The sequence below is a fragment of the Sylvia atricapilla genome, chromosome 7 (assembly GCF_009819655.1).
Source record: "Sylvia atricapilla isolate bSylAtr1 chromosome 7, bSylAtr1.pri, whole genome shotgun sequence".
NCBI lineage: Eukaryota > Metazoa > Chordata > Aves > Passeriformes > Sylviidae > Sylvia > Sylvia atricapilla.
Window position 1 is genome coordinate 15,439,593 of NC_089146.1, and position 15,736 is coordinate 15,455,328.

Genomic DNA, 15,736 nt, shown 5'->3' on the forward strand with positions numbered 1-15,736 from the left:
GACAGTTTTTCTCTGAGCCATTTTTTTAGGGCTGCTTTCAGTAGCAAACCAAGCATTTATGCAATGTTTTATTATTTTTATGTTAAATGTTTTATGCTATGTCCATTCATGTTGTTATTGTTGTTTCCAGTCTAGATGATTTCAAAACACAGAATGTGACATCTTTTCTCACTTTAATTTCTGTGCTCTTTCCAAAACATATTGAAAGTCACATGCCTTATGTTTTAAAACAAAAATATAAATAAATTCTTTATTTGTAAATGTCCAGGTAAGAAAAGAACCAGAGAAAACTCCAGTACCGACAGTAATAATTGCCACAGACAAAGCCAAAGAACAAGAAAGAATAACAAGAGCTAGAGAAGAAGTATCTACCAGACATGAGCAAGTGCACATTGCTCATGAACAGGTAAATGTTACAATTTTTAGTTCATTGAGATACTCTGGTTTATAAAATCTGTGAAATAACTTTACTGTCCTTCTTTATGAAGAGAAGATTACTAAACAAAAACTTGGTGAAACAAGGTATTCCTGACCAAAAATCTCTGCAGGTCCAGTTCCACTGACCTCATATCAGCTCTGTCTGCAGAGGAGTGCAGCTGCACTTCTCACAGATCTTTCCAGCATTAGGGCTTTTACTGCCACTGTACACAGAATTGCATGTGATCCTTAATGACAAATTTATCTCTGAAAGTCGATTTCTGAACATAAATTTCAAAGGTTACTATGATATAAAATTTTTCATATTATAATATGTAGTCTGGAGCTTGATTTAATGAAGTTCATATTTGTGTGAGGATTGAATACATCTGTTAAACCATATTGTGAAACCACTCAACTGATGGGGTTAGCTGTTAAGTCAGTAATACTAATTTCTATGCAAAAAGTTTCTACAAAACATAATTATATATTACAAACTAGGAAGTACAAGGTTTCTTCTCTCATTCGAATAAATATTAATGCAACTGTATTAATGACTTTGAATGAACTTCTTGCAGTTAGCATATAAGACGGGCTATATCTTGGATACAAAGGTATTCCTCCAGTTCTGAAGCCCTGTTTTTTTCTTTCTTGATATACATTTAGAAACATTATCCTGCTTTCCAAAAAAGTTGTGTTATCTTGACAAAAGGCATAATCAATTACTATTATTTTTCTTTACCATAAAAAATAGATAAGAAGGGAAGATATGAAACCTTCTGTACCTAAGGTAGTAATTTCTACTGATAAACCTAAGGCACCGGTCATAATATCGAAAAGTAAAGAAAGAGTTGCCACCAAACAAGAACAAGTGAGCATAACACGTGAAAAGGTGACTAGCAGTGTTATAACCATATTTGGGTTTTATCCTTTCTTCTTTACAAACCTCTTGTTTTCCTCAAAAAATACTAACTCCATTTCCAGCTCATTTTTTTCTAAGATTATTCCACTTACAAACTTCTAGACCTACTGCTAATTAGACTAAATTATTTCATCTTGACCTTCCTCTCTTATTTTCATTAATAGGATGCTCATAATTTTCTTCTGACTGATGTTTGGAATGAACTGACTGACTCCTGAAATGCATTTTAACCTTTTTTTTTTTTAAATCATTACTTTTATTTTAATAGGTGCGAGGGTATAACAATACTTATCAGTATACACATAACACAGAGATGTGTGCAGTGCACAAGGATCTAACCCTTCAATTCTCCTTCTTCTTCCCTGTTCCCATTTCAAAATGTTTTCTCATTCAAATATCTTTCAAGACTGAATGTAACCGAAGCTTTTATTTCTGCTGTAAAATAGATTAAAAAGGAAGCTGAGAAAACTACTGTAGTTCCAAAAATAGTTGCCACTGCCAAAACCAAAGCACCAGTCACAGTGTCCAGAACTGGAGAAGAAATTACAACCAATGCACCATTACAATTTGGTTTATCTGCAAACCTTACGTTTTAAGACCCACTTTGGTACAACATAATGCTCTCAAATTAATTCCTGAAAACATACCCATTCAGTGGAATGATTGTCAAGTAACAGAGCCAGTGTGCTTACATTTCTAGTGCTGAAAAGGTTTATATCCCACCCTGCTAGGAAACATCACACTTTAGGCTATAGTCTGATTTCTCCATGACAGTCCCCTCTCTATCAGTGGCATTTAGTAACATTTACTTGTTCAAATTTCTGACTCTGCAATCTTTTTTCCTGCTTGATGATTCCTTGTAACTTCGTTGTTGTCAGATGAAACAACTTCTTGTTAGTGAGGTTTGAATTGTTTGTACTATACAAACTTTAACACCCATTCAGGTCTGTCCAGTTTGTTACTTACGAGTATCAGACACTTGTTGGCACTGCTTTGTTCCAGTAGGATTTCCACAGAAATAAAGATCTACAATACAGCCAGCAACTCTTACATGTGGAAGAATAGCATAGTTTACAACAGCTGTTATTTAAAATCTATCTACTTACAGTGTAGTACATTCATAAAATACTTTTGTAAAATTTAAGTAAGCAAGCAAAGCATATAAAACTCACTCAGGGGAGTAAGACTGCTAGGTGAGTTCAGTCACTTGTTATATGATGTAAATTTAGAGCCAAATTCAGGCCAGTATAACAAATTATTTTGAAACCAACAGTAATAGTGAATAAGAGGTGCCTGTTTCCTAAACATTACTTTAATCAGGAAACAAAATCTCTGTAAATGATCACATTTGGGTCTCACATAAGTAATTTTAGTTTAAGCTGGTAACAATTTTAAAATCAGTATGTAATTATCTGCTAGGGATTTTTTTTTCCCATTTACAAGGCATACATATCATATGCTCTGTTGCTGCATCCAGATCAGTTATGATAGTAACAATAAACAGTAATAGTAGTCGCTATTATCTACTGTTGGCAGACTGGGCAGAAGTTTGGACCCTAATAACACAGAAGTTGACAGTATCCATGAGTTATTAGAAACAAACAGAAGCCCTGATGCAAAAGCATTATTTCTGAAGTATCAGATATCTCAGTCTCCCTCCTTTTTTAAAATCCTTTAAAATAGATCAACACTGAATTAAGATATACCTGATCTAAAAATTTTCATGGGTCTGTTTCTTAATAAATACATTGACATCAGATGCATTTTACATGTACAAGAGTTATATGGAACTGATGAGCATACTTTAAAACTGTATTCACATTTACACACCTGAATGCTTTTAGACAAGAGGACACAAATGTGGCTGTAAAGTATTAAAACTGGGCTTGCAGACAAGCTTTGATATGTATAAAACACAGAAGCACAGATCCATTCTGAATGTGCAGAGATAGCACTTAAAGAATACATTTGCATTTGAATTTACTGAATCTTAAGTATATTTACAGGTGCATACTTTTGATCTTTTCATCATGACTTTTGCATAACCATACAACCTCTCTTTGAAATATACTGAACATTTTAACTATTTGTCATATATACAAGTTTTCAATATAATGATGAATATGTATAAATTCTGTTGATGTTATTTGTAGACTCAAGCTGGAAAAAAGGCTGAAGCTGTAGCTACAGTCGTTGCAGCAGTTGATCAGGCACGTGTTCGATCACCCTGGCAGCCAGAACAAGATGAAGCTTATGTAAAGGAGAAAACTGTGGAATATGGTTATAAAGAGCACACTGTAACAGACCGTGGTTCTGAGGCCCCAGCAGAACGTCATGTTGTCACTAAAGAAGTCAAAACAGTCTATATTCCTCCTGAGAAACATATCTCAGCCCCTGAAAAGCAGGAAGTTCATATATCAAAAGAGGTTAGACTCTTTTTTCACATTACATTCTTTTCCAGAAACCATGTCCCAGTGAAATCTGTTTCAGTTTAAAGAACACCATCACTTTCAACAACCTTTTTCGTTACTTTATGTAGATAAAAAGAACAACAGAACTTGAGAAAACAATTCATGTTGAACCAACGCGACCTCGCACAGCAAGTCCTCACTTCACGGTCTCCAGAGTTGCTGTTCCTAAACCAGATCACACATATGAGGTAAGCTGAATTCATATCCAAGAGGAGCAGCATGCTCATTTTCAATAGCCAGCAGGTCACCCACTCAATATGGCTTTTCCTCCCACACTTCAGTGTGGTGCTTCCCCAAGAGGAAGAGCTGTATGCCCCTTGCATAAATTGCTAAAATATGATTTGTTGTTATTATTTCTTATTAAATAATCTTATAAACTGAAGATGCAGCTTCACACTTAATGACATATAGTGAAGTTGTAGACATTAGTCATGCAAGTTATATTTTTTAAAAAAGCAGAAGTATCGCTCTTTAATCTTACTATGTGCAGCAGTTCACTCACACTCTGCTTTTTCTTCCTTCCTAATTAATACATGCTAAGCTAATTTTATAAATAGAAAAAGTCGAGACTAATTGCATAATATGATACTATCCATTTTAAATGTTATTCTTCCATTCTTCTGTTGGACTCCTTTACACAATATTAAAATTTTCTAGTTAAATAATTTCCTCATTCAAGCATATTTTTTCTCTTCATCTGGAATTTAAAAATTATTTTCCCCTAAACATAAATAAACACTTGTATAAATATTTTTATTAAATATTTATGTATTTTTCAAAAAGTTATTCCACCTATAATAATATTTTGAAATCTCTTCAGTTATTTTAATCATTGGAAGTTATGTAATTAGTAGTATTCTTTATTGCAGTACTAGACCGATTAAATGGAAATCTAAGGTTTGAAGTGAACAAACAGAACATTCCTTGTGCAGTGCTTAAGAGCTTCTTGACCATTTAAAGACCAAATTTGAAAGTGAAAAAGAAAATATTTAAATGTTAGATCAAAAATAATACAAGGATATTATATCTCCAGTATTCTACTACTGCAGTCTAAAACTACTCCTCTTTTTTTTACATATAGCTTTTGCAGTGTCAAAACCAAGTAAACTTAGGAAGCAACTAAGCATATGCAACTAAGCATATGCAACCTGCTCAAGAAATGCATTCTCTCCTTTGAAAATAAGACAACAACAAAGCTGTAACTCTTTGTCTTCTGTTCCCTAGGTCTCAATAGCTGGATCTGCCATGGCTACTCTGGAGAAAGAGTTATCAGCTACTTCTGCTGTGCAAAAGATCACCAAGCCTGTAAAACCACCTCAGCTAAAGCCTCATGAAGTCAGGACAAAAGCAGAGCCAGTTGCCCCACCACAGTTTCCCTTTGGAGAGGCTGCTGAAACATATAAGAGTCACTATGATGTTGAGACTAAAAAGGAGACAAGCATTAAAACTGAAGCAGTGCGGACAGAACACTTGATGCTGCATAAAGAAGGTGAACCAAAGGTAAGTTTTGAAGCAAATTTCTGTCACTTTGACTGACTTTCATCTTAAAAATATAGAATAGCCGCACTTGTTTTGCTGTCCTCTTATCACAATTTTCCACTTCTAAAGTATTCTGCTGCCTTATATTTTTCATTTGTTTTACACAAATCCTTGTAAGGATCTAATATTTAATTATGACATGCAAAGAGTTCACATTACCTGATTTATTTTCTTATTTAAACTATGCTGCCTATGTCCTTGACTTTGTTCATTATTATCCTCTAAACAACATAGGTGACAGAAACTGCCAGAGTTCCTGTGCCTGCAGAAATCCCTGCAACTCCACCCACCTTAGTCTCAGTAAGTAATTTGTATGTAGTGTAGGGAGTTACTCTAGATTTTCACCCATTCTGTTTTCTAATTTTTATCATTGAATACCGTTAAAAATTTGCTCTATTTAATCTTTCAAACTTTGTATTAGATTTACTCAGCCATATAATTTGCCTCTGATAGAAAGTCTTGACGTCTTTTGTGGTAGTGATTCTTCACATTTATGCTGCATTGTAGGTTGATCTATCTGCATAAATGTGAACCTACCTTTTCATTTTGTTAATAACAGCAATGTTCAGAGACCCTAAAAGCCAGTTTCAAATACTTCCGTTTGGAAAATGCTTTATTTTTTTTTTTTTCCTGCATACATTGCTTCACAGAAAACTGTTTTGAACTAGGCATTAAATTTTCCATTCAAATAGGTTTTAGATATTTAAGTATCTGTTCAATATTGAAAATGTATACTGACTGTGATACTTAATTTTGTCATATAGGGCCTCAAAAATAAGACTGTGACTGAAGGTGAGTCTGTCACGCTAGAGTGCCAGATATCTGGTCATCCTCAGCCTACAGTGACATGGTACAGGGAAGACTACAAAATTGAGAGCTCAATGGACTTCCAGATCACTTTCAAAGCAGGACTTGCTCGCCTTGTGATTCGCGAAGCCTTTGCAGAGGACAGTGGAAGATTTACCTGCACTGCTACCAATAAGGCTGGCAGTGTCAGCACTTCTTGCCACTTACATGTGAAAGGTGAGTATATTTATAGAATCATAGAATTGTTAAAGTTGGAAAAGAACTTTAGGAGCATTGATTTCAACCATTAATCCAAAACTGCCAACTCCACCATTGAACTGTGTCCCTAGGTACCACATCTACATGTCTTTTAAATACGTCCAGGGTGGAGAAGGTATTTAAAAGTCAGCCCCAGATGACTCATGGCCAATATGTTCCAAAGCTTGACAACCCTTGATAGCCTTTTTGTTGAAAGGTTTCCTTATATTCAAACTAAACCTCCCTTGGTGCAACTGAAGGACAGTCCCTCTTGGGGGAAGGACTATTAACTAGGAAGTTAATAATTTTGTTAACTGTATATTGCTTGTAACGTATCTTAGACATTTTAAATATATGGCCTCAGTTGTACTCCGGAGATACTAGGTAAAAGGCCTGTAAGAATACGAGGAAAAGGCCAATAATAGGCTGATAATAGGAGACACTTAACTTAATTCCTCAATGGAATTAACTAGCCCTCTGAGCCAACTAACTACTCACTCCTATTATGTCAACTAAACTAATTGCTTAAGGCCTATTAAGGTATTTTAAAATCCACTATATCAAATTTGCCTTTTAGTTACTGAAGAAACTGAGACTCGAGAAACCATTTCTGAGAAGACTGTTACAGAAGAGAAACGGTAAAGTTGCTTTTCTAAACAGACTGCTCCTACTGCAGTCATTGCACTACTGCATTCTGTTTTATGAGAGCTGCAGACATCAGCTCACTTACCTGCACTGAAATCTTATTTCAGCTATGTGGAGACAAAGGACATTGTAATGGAAGATGTCTCTGCTGCAGCAGAGGAAGTATCGGGAGAGCCCATGCCTCCTTTCTTCATAAGAAAACCCATGGTACATAAATTAATTGAAGGTGGGAGCATTATTTTTGAATGCCAAGTAGGGGGCAACCCAAAGCCACATGTCTACTGGAAAAAAGGCGGAGTTCCTCTAACGACTGGCTACAGGTACTTTGAATACAATGCCCAAAATCCATCTTAACATAATTTTATGCATATTTAATTGATAATGTCATAATTTGATTCCCTCACTTATGCTGAGCCAAGTAACATCCTGATTTCTGTGAAATAAATTATTTTAAAATGTAAAATCCTGTCTTTAAGTGTGACTTCAAAAGGTTGTTAAGTTTTAAAATATAAATATTCAAAAGACTAGAAAATGAGATATACTTACATGTTATATTTACAAAACTTCTTCCTGATTTATTTATATTTGTTTTACTCTGTGCAATGTTTGTATTCTCTCTATGTAAGTGTTGTCTGTAGAAAGCAACATAACCTTCTAGCTAAGAAAAAAAAACAAACTTTGTAGTGTTCTTGAAATCATCATGTTATGATGACCCTTACTAGGAAAAGCTGTGTGAACACAGAATATACTTTGTCTGATAACTAGAACTGATATTTCAGTACTGGTGAACTACTACTGATATTTCAGTACTGGTGTTTGGATCCTATTTATTCAGTGACAACAAAAAGAAAACTGACCAGTACTCTAGTTTCAGCATGTATATGCATATGCAGCTCTGTATGCACATCCATTCAGTGAGAATTGCCTGTGAAAGCTTCTCTTTATGCGCCTTGCGCAAGTTAGGAATGTGCTTAACTAACTAAAAGCAAATTAACTAAAAAGTCTGTCCGTAATTATAGAGATTTTTTTTCCTCTTCTGTTTTCTATAGATACAAAGTGAGTTACAAAAAAGAAACCGGGGAATGCAAACTTGAAATTTCCATGACTTTTGCCGACGATGCCGGAGAATACACTATTGTTGTTCGTAATAATCTTGGAGAAGCTTCTGCAACGGTCTCCTTATTAGAAGAAGGTACATTTTAGATTAAGGAAATGGGAACAATATTTCCTAAAATTAACTTCAGAATGGGAAAACAGATTTCAAATTGTGCTGAAAATTATTTGCAGCTTAGTTTATTCTGCTCAAGAAACATAAAGGGAAATCTGGTGGTTTTGTTTCCACAAGACATCAGGCCCTTGAAGGCCTTTATTCTTTGCTAGAATGTGTAGCTATTGGAACCTTCCTCTGTTGACATATCACGTTCATGACAAGACATTATCTTACAAGATAAGAGAGGGATGTGGGAAAAGAAGGTTAATCAATTAATAGGTTGTTATCTTAAAGGAAAAGAAGCTAGTTTCATTTTTTAATTTATTCTGTGAAAATGTACAAAATTTTTCAGGAGACAGAGTCATGGTGAAGAAATTGTAAAATAATCTCTGCAGATGCTTCCACTTTGAAACTAGGACACCTAAATAGTACAGAAAAACTTCTATCTGTTTAAAAAAGCTCATCTTAATACATCAGTCTTTGCATTTTGTTGCTGTTTGTATTTCTTGGCTAAATAGATAGAAAATCTGCTTGAATGATCAAATCCAGTAAAATAGGTTTGTACTTGCTTTCTCTGTTCAATTCAGTGAAAACCAAAAAAATTATCAAAATTAATCTCTTCTCAATTCTTAGCTGATTATGAAGCCTACGTAAAATCACAACAAGAAATGATGTACCAAACTCAAATGACTGCATACGTACAGGAACCTAAAGTGGCTGAGGTAGCCCCACCCATTTCCTATGGTGACTTTGAAAAAGAGTATGAGAAAGAACAAGCTCTAATTAAGAAGAAAATGGCAAAAGATACAGTGATGGTCAGAACTTTTGTAGAAGATGAGGTATGTCTATCCCTCCATACTAATTTTGGGTACTAACATATTACCATACAAATAATTTATTTTCAAGGTCATTATTTGACACAAAACCCCTTTTTTTTTCCTTTGTTTTTCTATATAGGAATTCCATATTTCTTCTTTTGAAGAAAGACTTATCAAGGAAATTGAACTTAGAATTATTAAGACTACTTTACATGAACTTCTCGAAGAAGATGGAGAGGAGATGATGGTTGATATTTCTGAATCTGAAGCTGTAGAAGCAGGATTTGACTTAAGATTAAAGAATTACAGAACTTTTGAAGGGACAGGAGTTACCTTCCGTTGCAAGACATCTGGATATCCATTGCCAAAGGTACCCCAAATCTGTATAATTTTTTCTTTTTGTAAATAATTTAATGCTCTACTTGAAAAAAAAATCCCTTAATATCTCATTGTTAGACATTCTACATTCTGCACAGGAAACAACAACTCTCAAAATAAATCCAGTCTTATGGTTTGATATCAAGCTGAATTTGCCTTTTGTCCCTTAATAGAACAAAAGGAAATAGGACTAGAATTAGGTTGGTTAGCCAGTTCAGAGGTAGGTTGGATTCACCAATTAAGTTGGTCTTGATTCTGAGTATCTCTGAGGTAGCAGAGACCAGTGGGGAACACAGTAGCAGTGTAGTCTAGGTTACTCTGCTCTTCATCAAAATGGGCTTTATATCTATTTCTAGCTCCAAAACTCATGTTTCAGGTTGCTATGTAAACATTGTACACTAGTCTCACCTATTCCAAGTAAAAATGTTAATGTTTAACACATGTATGTGGGCTGTGATGTTTTCCAGCTGAAAAACAGCAAGTTCTAATGTCTTGTGTGTACAAGTCATTACTGGATCTTTGTCTTTAGGAGAGTTCACACAGCAGTCTACTGTTTGTTTCCATGCAGGTGGCATGGTACAAGGATGGCAAACGTATAAGGCATGGAGAGCGCTACCATATGGAACTTCTGCAAGATGGCAGCGCCACTCTGCATTTGCCTGTTGTTTTACCTGAAGATGAAGGAATTTATACTGTCTTTGCCAGCAATATGAAAGGAAATGCCATTTGCTCAGCAAAACTCTATGTTGAGCCAGTTGCACCTACAGCAACTCCAGGTTATATGCCAGGACCTGAAGTTATGAGAAGATACAGGTAGGTGCACTATAATATAATTGTATGAGGCTTCAATCTGCTGTGATAGTTCAAAAGGTCATTACATAGCAGTTAAATAAGCTTAAGCTATTGGAGTTTGCATACCTCTAGAAAAGTTCTAAATGCTGTTTTCATGACTCATATAGATTTAGGTGCTAAGGTTTTGTCTGGGTTTCCCTTTTAATGAGCAATGCAATTTCCAAAGTACAATCATTCACATGATTGTGAATGTGATGTGAATTCACATAATTTCCAGCCACAGTATCAGATTTACAAGCCAAATAACCATATTTATTTGTTAAAGTACTCACATTTAAAACAAAAAATATCTTCTGAACTTGGAGTTTTAGTGTGGTCCCTTGAAATAGCTGTATTTCCATGACAAAAAATTTAGCAATGCCATGTCCTATGTTCAGTCTCCATACATATACATACCCATGCACAAATGTACACAGGATTGCACTGTTCTATTTTGATCTGTGCACTATCCAAAACCCCAAAATTTCTTTGGCCCTAGTGTATTCTAAAACTACTCAGCTCTACAAACTCCTGTCAAAAACCTAAAGAAAATTGACTACAAATGAAAATATTCTTTTCCAATTTCTCACATAGATAAATTGGCCAAACTCATTAAAATAAATTATGAGAAAGGCAAAGGTTGAAATCTGTTTATTATGTCAGCCCACTGCTATATGACACTGCCATACACATCTGTCTTGTCTTGTCCTTCCAGGTCTATCTCTCCACGGTCTCCAAGCCGGTCTCCTGCACGCAGTTCTCCTTCTCGTTCTCCTGCCCGGAGATTAGAAGAAACTGATGAAGGGCAACTGGAGAGACTCTATAAGCCAGTTTTTGTGCTGAAACCGACATCATTTAAGTGTTCACAGGGGCAGACAGCAAGATTTGACTTAAAAGTTGTTGGCAGACCCATGCCAGAGACATACTGGTTCCACAATGGTACATCAGCTTCATTTTCATGAATAAATAATATTTTTAAAAAGTCTTTTATTTTTCATTGAGACTGTTTTGATTGCAACTCTTTTCTTTTCATGCATATCTGCAGGCCAACAAGTGATTAATGACTACACCCATAAAATAGTGATTAAAGAAGATGGTACCCAGTCACTGATCATTGTCCCTGCAATGCCTGAAGACTCTGGAGAATGGGCTGTCATTGCTCAGAATAGGGCAGGCAAAGCTTCAGTTTCAATGACACTGACTGTAGAAGGTATCCTGTATTTTCTATTATATTCTGTATATCATGTTATTTTTAGCAGTCTGATGAGTGTTTCTTATTTAAAACCATGGCTGTGTCATTTCCTCTTGTGATAATTTACATTTGCTCTTTCAGCTAAGGAAGACCTAGTCAGACCACACTTTGTGGAAAGGTTAAGAAATGTCAGTGTGAAGGAGGGCTCTAGACTGGAGATGGCAGTGAAAGCTACTGGTAACCCTAATCCTGACATTGTATGGCTCAAGAACAGTGACATCATTGTGCCTCATAAATACCCCAAAATAAAGTAAGGATTTTTTTATACTTCAATAAATTGAAATTTTAATTTCTATTTAATTTCTAATTTATTTTATTTTAAATACTTCGTATAAATTAAGTAGTAAATAACTACCATCCTGCAAAATGCTTCCTTACAGTTTCACAGAAGGGATTCACTAGGGGCTTTTGCATTGCCTCAAGGATTACAGATATGAAATACCCTGCAGGATTTCACTCCATTTTTTTCTCCAGCTTGTGTTTTCATACAGTTTCTATTCTGCAAGGCCATCACAGAGATTTACTGAACTCTCCTCTGTCTCTGATCTTGATGACCTCTCTAGGCAAAACTACCACAGAATTTAAGACCGGTTTTCATTACTCTTCTCTGTTTGGTTCTTAGGCACTGCACTCCCAAACACGAATAAATACAAACAAAATTACTGTTATCGACAGAGATTTGCCTTTGGAGGCTTTGAACTAATTTGGAAGCAGGGCAAAAATGAATGACAAAGAAGAGAAAAATAATTAGTTTTCTTTTCCATATTTCAGGATTGAAGGAACCAAAGGGGCAGCTGCCCTTAAAATTGAATCTACTGCCAGGCAAGATGCTGCATGGTATACTGCTACTGCTATCAATAAAGCTGGGCGGGACACTACCCGCTGCAAAGTAAATGTTGAAGTTGAACACACAGAACCTGAACCAGAAAGGAAATTAATAATTCCAAAAGGAACTTACAAAGCCAAGGAGATTGCAGCACCAGAGTTAGAACCTCTCCATCTGCGTTATGGTCAAGAGCAATGGGAGGAAGGAGATCTCTATGACAAAGAAAAGCAACAGAAACCATTTTTTAAGAAGAAGCTCACATCTTTAAGGCTCAAACAATTTGGACCAGCACACTTTGAATGCAGGCTTACACCAATTGGCGACCCAACCATGGTGGTGGAGTGGTTGCATGATGGCAAACCCTTGGAAGCTGCTAACAGACTCCGCATGATCAATGAGTTTGGGTACTGCAGCCTGGACTATGGGGTAGCCTATTCCAGAGACAGTGGAGTGATTACTTGCAGAGCAACTAACAAATATGGTACAGACCATACATCTGCTACTCTGATCGTGAAGGATGAGAAAAGTCTTGTGGAAGAATCCCAGTTGCCAGAAGGCAAAAGGGGACTCCAGCGAATTGAAGAGTTGGAAAGAATGGCCCATGAGGGTGCTCTACCTGCTGTTGCACTGGACCAAAAGGAAAAACAAAAACCAGAAATCGTTTTGGTTCCTGAACCTGCAAGAGTCCTTGAAGGTGAAACAGCACGATTCCGCTGCCGTGTGACTGGCTATCCTATGCCCAAGGTCAACTGGTACCTCAATGGACAGCTCATCCGTAAAAGCAAAAGGTTTAGACTCCGTTATGATGGAATCTACTACCTGGATATTGTGGACTGCAAATCATATGACACAGGAGAGGTGAGAGTCACTGCAGAGAATCCAGAAGGCTTTATTGAACATAAGGTGAAACTTGAGATCCAGCAGAGGGAAGACTTCAGATCTGTTCTTCGTCGTGCTCCTGAACCCAAACATGAGCCTGTAGTTACAGAACCTGGGAAACTTCTCTTTGAGGTACAGAAGGTAGACAAACCTGCAGAAGCAACAACCAAAGAAGTGGTGAAGCTGAAAAGGGCTGAAAGAATCACTCATGAAAAGCTTTCAGAGGAATCTGAAGAGCTGCGTAGTAAATTCAAGCGCAGGACAGAAGAGGGCTACTATGAAGCCATTACAGCTGTGGAACTTAAATCTCGCAAAAAAGATGAATCATATGAAGAAATGTTAAAAAAGACAAAAGAAGAACTTCTTCACTGGACCAAAGAGATCCCAGAGGAAGAGAAGAAAGCACTTCCTCCCGAAGGCAAAATCACTATTCCAACATTCAAACCAGAGAAGGTGGAGCTTAGTCCAAGCATGGAGGCTCCCAAGATACTTGAACGAATTCAAAGCCAGACTGTAGCCCAAGGAACAGACGCACACTTCCGTGTGAGAGTGGTGGGAAAACCTGATCCTGAATGCCAGTGGTTCAAAAATGGTGTTCAGATTGAAAGAACTGATCGTGTGTACTGGTACTGGCCTGAAGATAATGTTTGTGAATTAGTTATCAGAGATGTGACTTCTGATGATTCTGCCAGCATTATGGTGAAAGCAGTCAATATAGCTGGTGAAACTTCTAGCCATGCTTTCCTGTTAGTGCAAGGTAAAATAAATTCTTTTGCTCATCTTCCTGCTCATCATAGTGTTTTAAGTCTGTTTGGTCAGTTCACTGTTGATTGTTATATATTTTTTTGCAGCCAAGCAGTTAATCAGCTTCACCCAGAAGTTACAAGACATTGTTGCTAAAGCAAGAGACTCCATGGCAACATTTGAATGCGAAACATCAGAGCCCTTTGTCAAAGTGAAATGGTTTAAGGATGGAATTGAGATTCATTCTGGAGACAAGTATAGGATGCACTCAGACAGAAAGGCTCACTTCCTTTCTGTATTAACAATTGATATGTCTGATGCTGATGACTACAGCTGTGCACTGGTTGAAGATGAATCTATAAAAACCACTGCAAAGCTTACTGTTGAAGGTAAGAAGCATACAGCTCAGTGCCATGCCATACTGTTGAAGTGAAATCCACTTCAGAAAGAAAGAAAATTATTTAAACAGGCATCTAACACCCTATGAAAATTTTGAGCTGCTTTCATACTTTTGGAATCCATTATGAAAGTTGAGAGATATATTTTCCCTTAGCCTCATTCAATACAATTATTTTCTTCAGGAGTATCTAGTCAAGCTTATTCACAAATGTAATTGTTTGCCTTTAGGTGCTGCAGTTGAGTTTATTAAAGAACTTGAGGATGTTGAAGTGCCAGAATCCTTCTCAGGTGAACTGGAATGTGAGGTTTTCCCAGAAGACGCAGAGGGGAAATGGTATCATGGTGATGTTGAACTCACTTCTAGTCTTAAACATGTGATTGCATCCCGCCGTGGTCGCCAGACCCTCACTATTAAAGATGTCAATAAAGATGATCAAGGAGAATATAGTTATGTTGTTGATGGAAAAAGGACTCAATGCAAACTGAAGATGAAGCGTAAGCATTTCTTATATTGTCTATATACTATAGATTTTCTATACTGTAGCATATATTATAACTATATCATTGTATCCCACAATTATTTAATGTTCAATATTCTGCCTCTTATAAGTATTAATTAACTTCATTTAATTCCACAGCTCGTCCCATGGCAATTCTTCAAGGACTTACTGATCAAAAAGTCTGTGAGGGAGATATCGTGCAACTTGAAGTTAAAGTCTCCCTAGAAAATGCAGAAGGTGTCTGGATGAAAGATGGCCAAGAAATTCAATCAAGTGACCGTATTCACATTGTGTTGGATAAACAATCACATATGTTGCTCATAGAAGATGCCACAAAGGAAGATAGTGGAACTTACTCTTTTAGCGTTCCTGACCTTGAGCTGTCAACCACTGGACAGATCACAGTGTACAGTAAGTCATTATGATGATTTTGAAAGTGTGTTTGATTTTTAGCTCCTTTAGGATTACTTTTTAAAGGCATAGTTTCTCTCATAATGAATATTTTTGTAACTTGGCAGGTGTGGAAATAGTGGTGCCTCTAGAAGATGTTCACGTAATTGAAGGGACAAAAGCCATCCTCGAATGCAAAGTTTCAGCACCTGATGTGTCCTCCTCCAAATGGTACCTGAATGATAATCAAATAAAGCCTGATGAACGTGTGCAAGCTGTCTGTAAAGGTGCTAAACAGAGGCTTGTGCTCACCAGAACCCACGCATCAGATGCAGGACGCTATAAACTGATGGTTGGCAAAGTGGAAACAAGTTGCAATGTCACAGTTGAAGGTTGGTGTCTTCTAAGATGCACGGTTCTTTGTAAATAATTTATTTGAAAAAAAAAAAACCCTAGTGCAAACAACTAATA

At 36.5% G+C, this 15,736-nt stretch overlaps 1 protein-coding gene across 1 annotated transcript in view; it reads left to right on the forward strand.

Moving 5' to 3' along the window:
* The window catches only part of TTN (titin), a 240,161-nt gene that overhangs the window by 12,347 nt on the left and 212,078 nt on the right, over positions 1-15,736 (forward strand). The window contains 21 exon segments of the mRNA XM_066323289.1: positions 269-406; positions 1,172-1,309; positions 3,493-3,765; positions 3,879-3,998; positions 5,035-5,310; positions 5,584-5,649; positions 6,114-6,372; positions 6,971-7,031; positions 7,146-7,358; positions 8,088-8,230; positions 8,882-9,087; positions 9,206-9,436; positions 10,013-10,257; positions 10,991-11,214; positions 11,321-11,485; positions 11,609-11,777; positions 12,299-13,989; positions 14,084-14,365; positions 14,604-14,870; positions 15,014-15,286; positions 15,394-15,657. Of these exon segments, the coding sequence (XP_066179386.1) occupies positions 269-406; positions 1,172-1,309; positions 3,493-3,765; positions 3,879-3,998; positions 5,035-5,310; positions 5,584-5,649; positions 6,114-6,372; positions 6,971-7,031; positions 7,146-7,358; positions 8,088-8,230; positions 8,882-9,087; positions 9,206-9,436; positions 10,013-10,257; positions 10,991-11,214; positions 11,321-11,485; positions 11,609-11,777; positions 12,299-13,989; positions 14,084-14,365; positions 14,604-14,870; positions 15,014-15,286; positions 15,394-15,657 (5,704 nt within the window).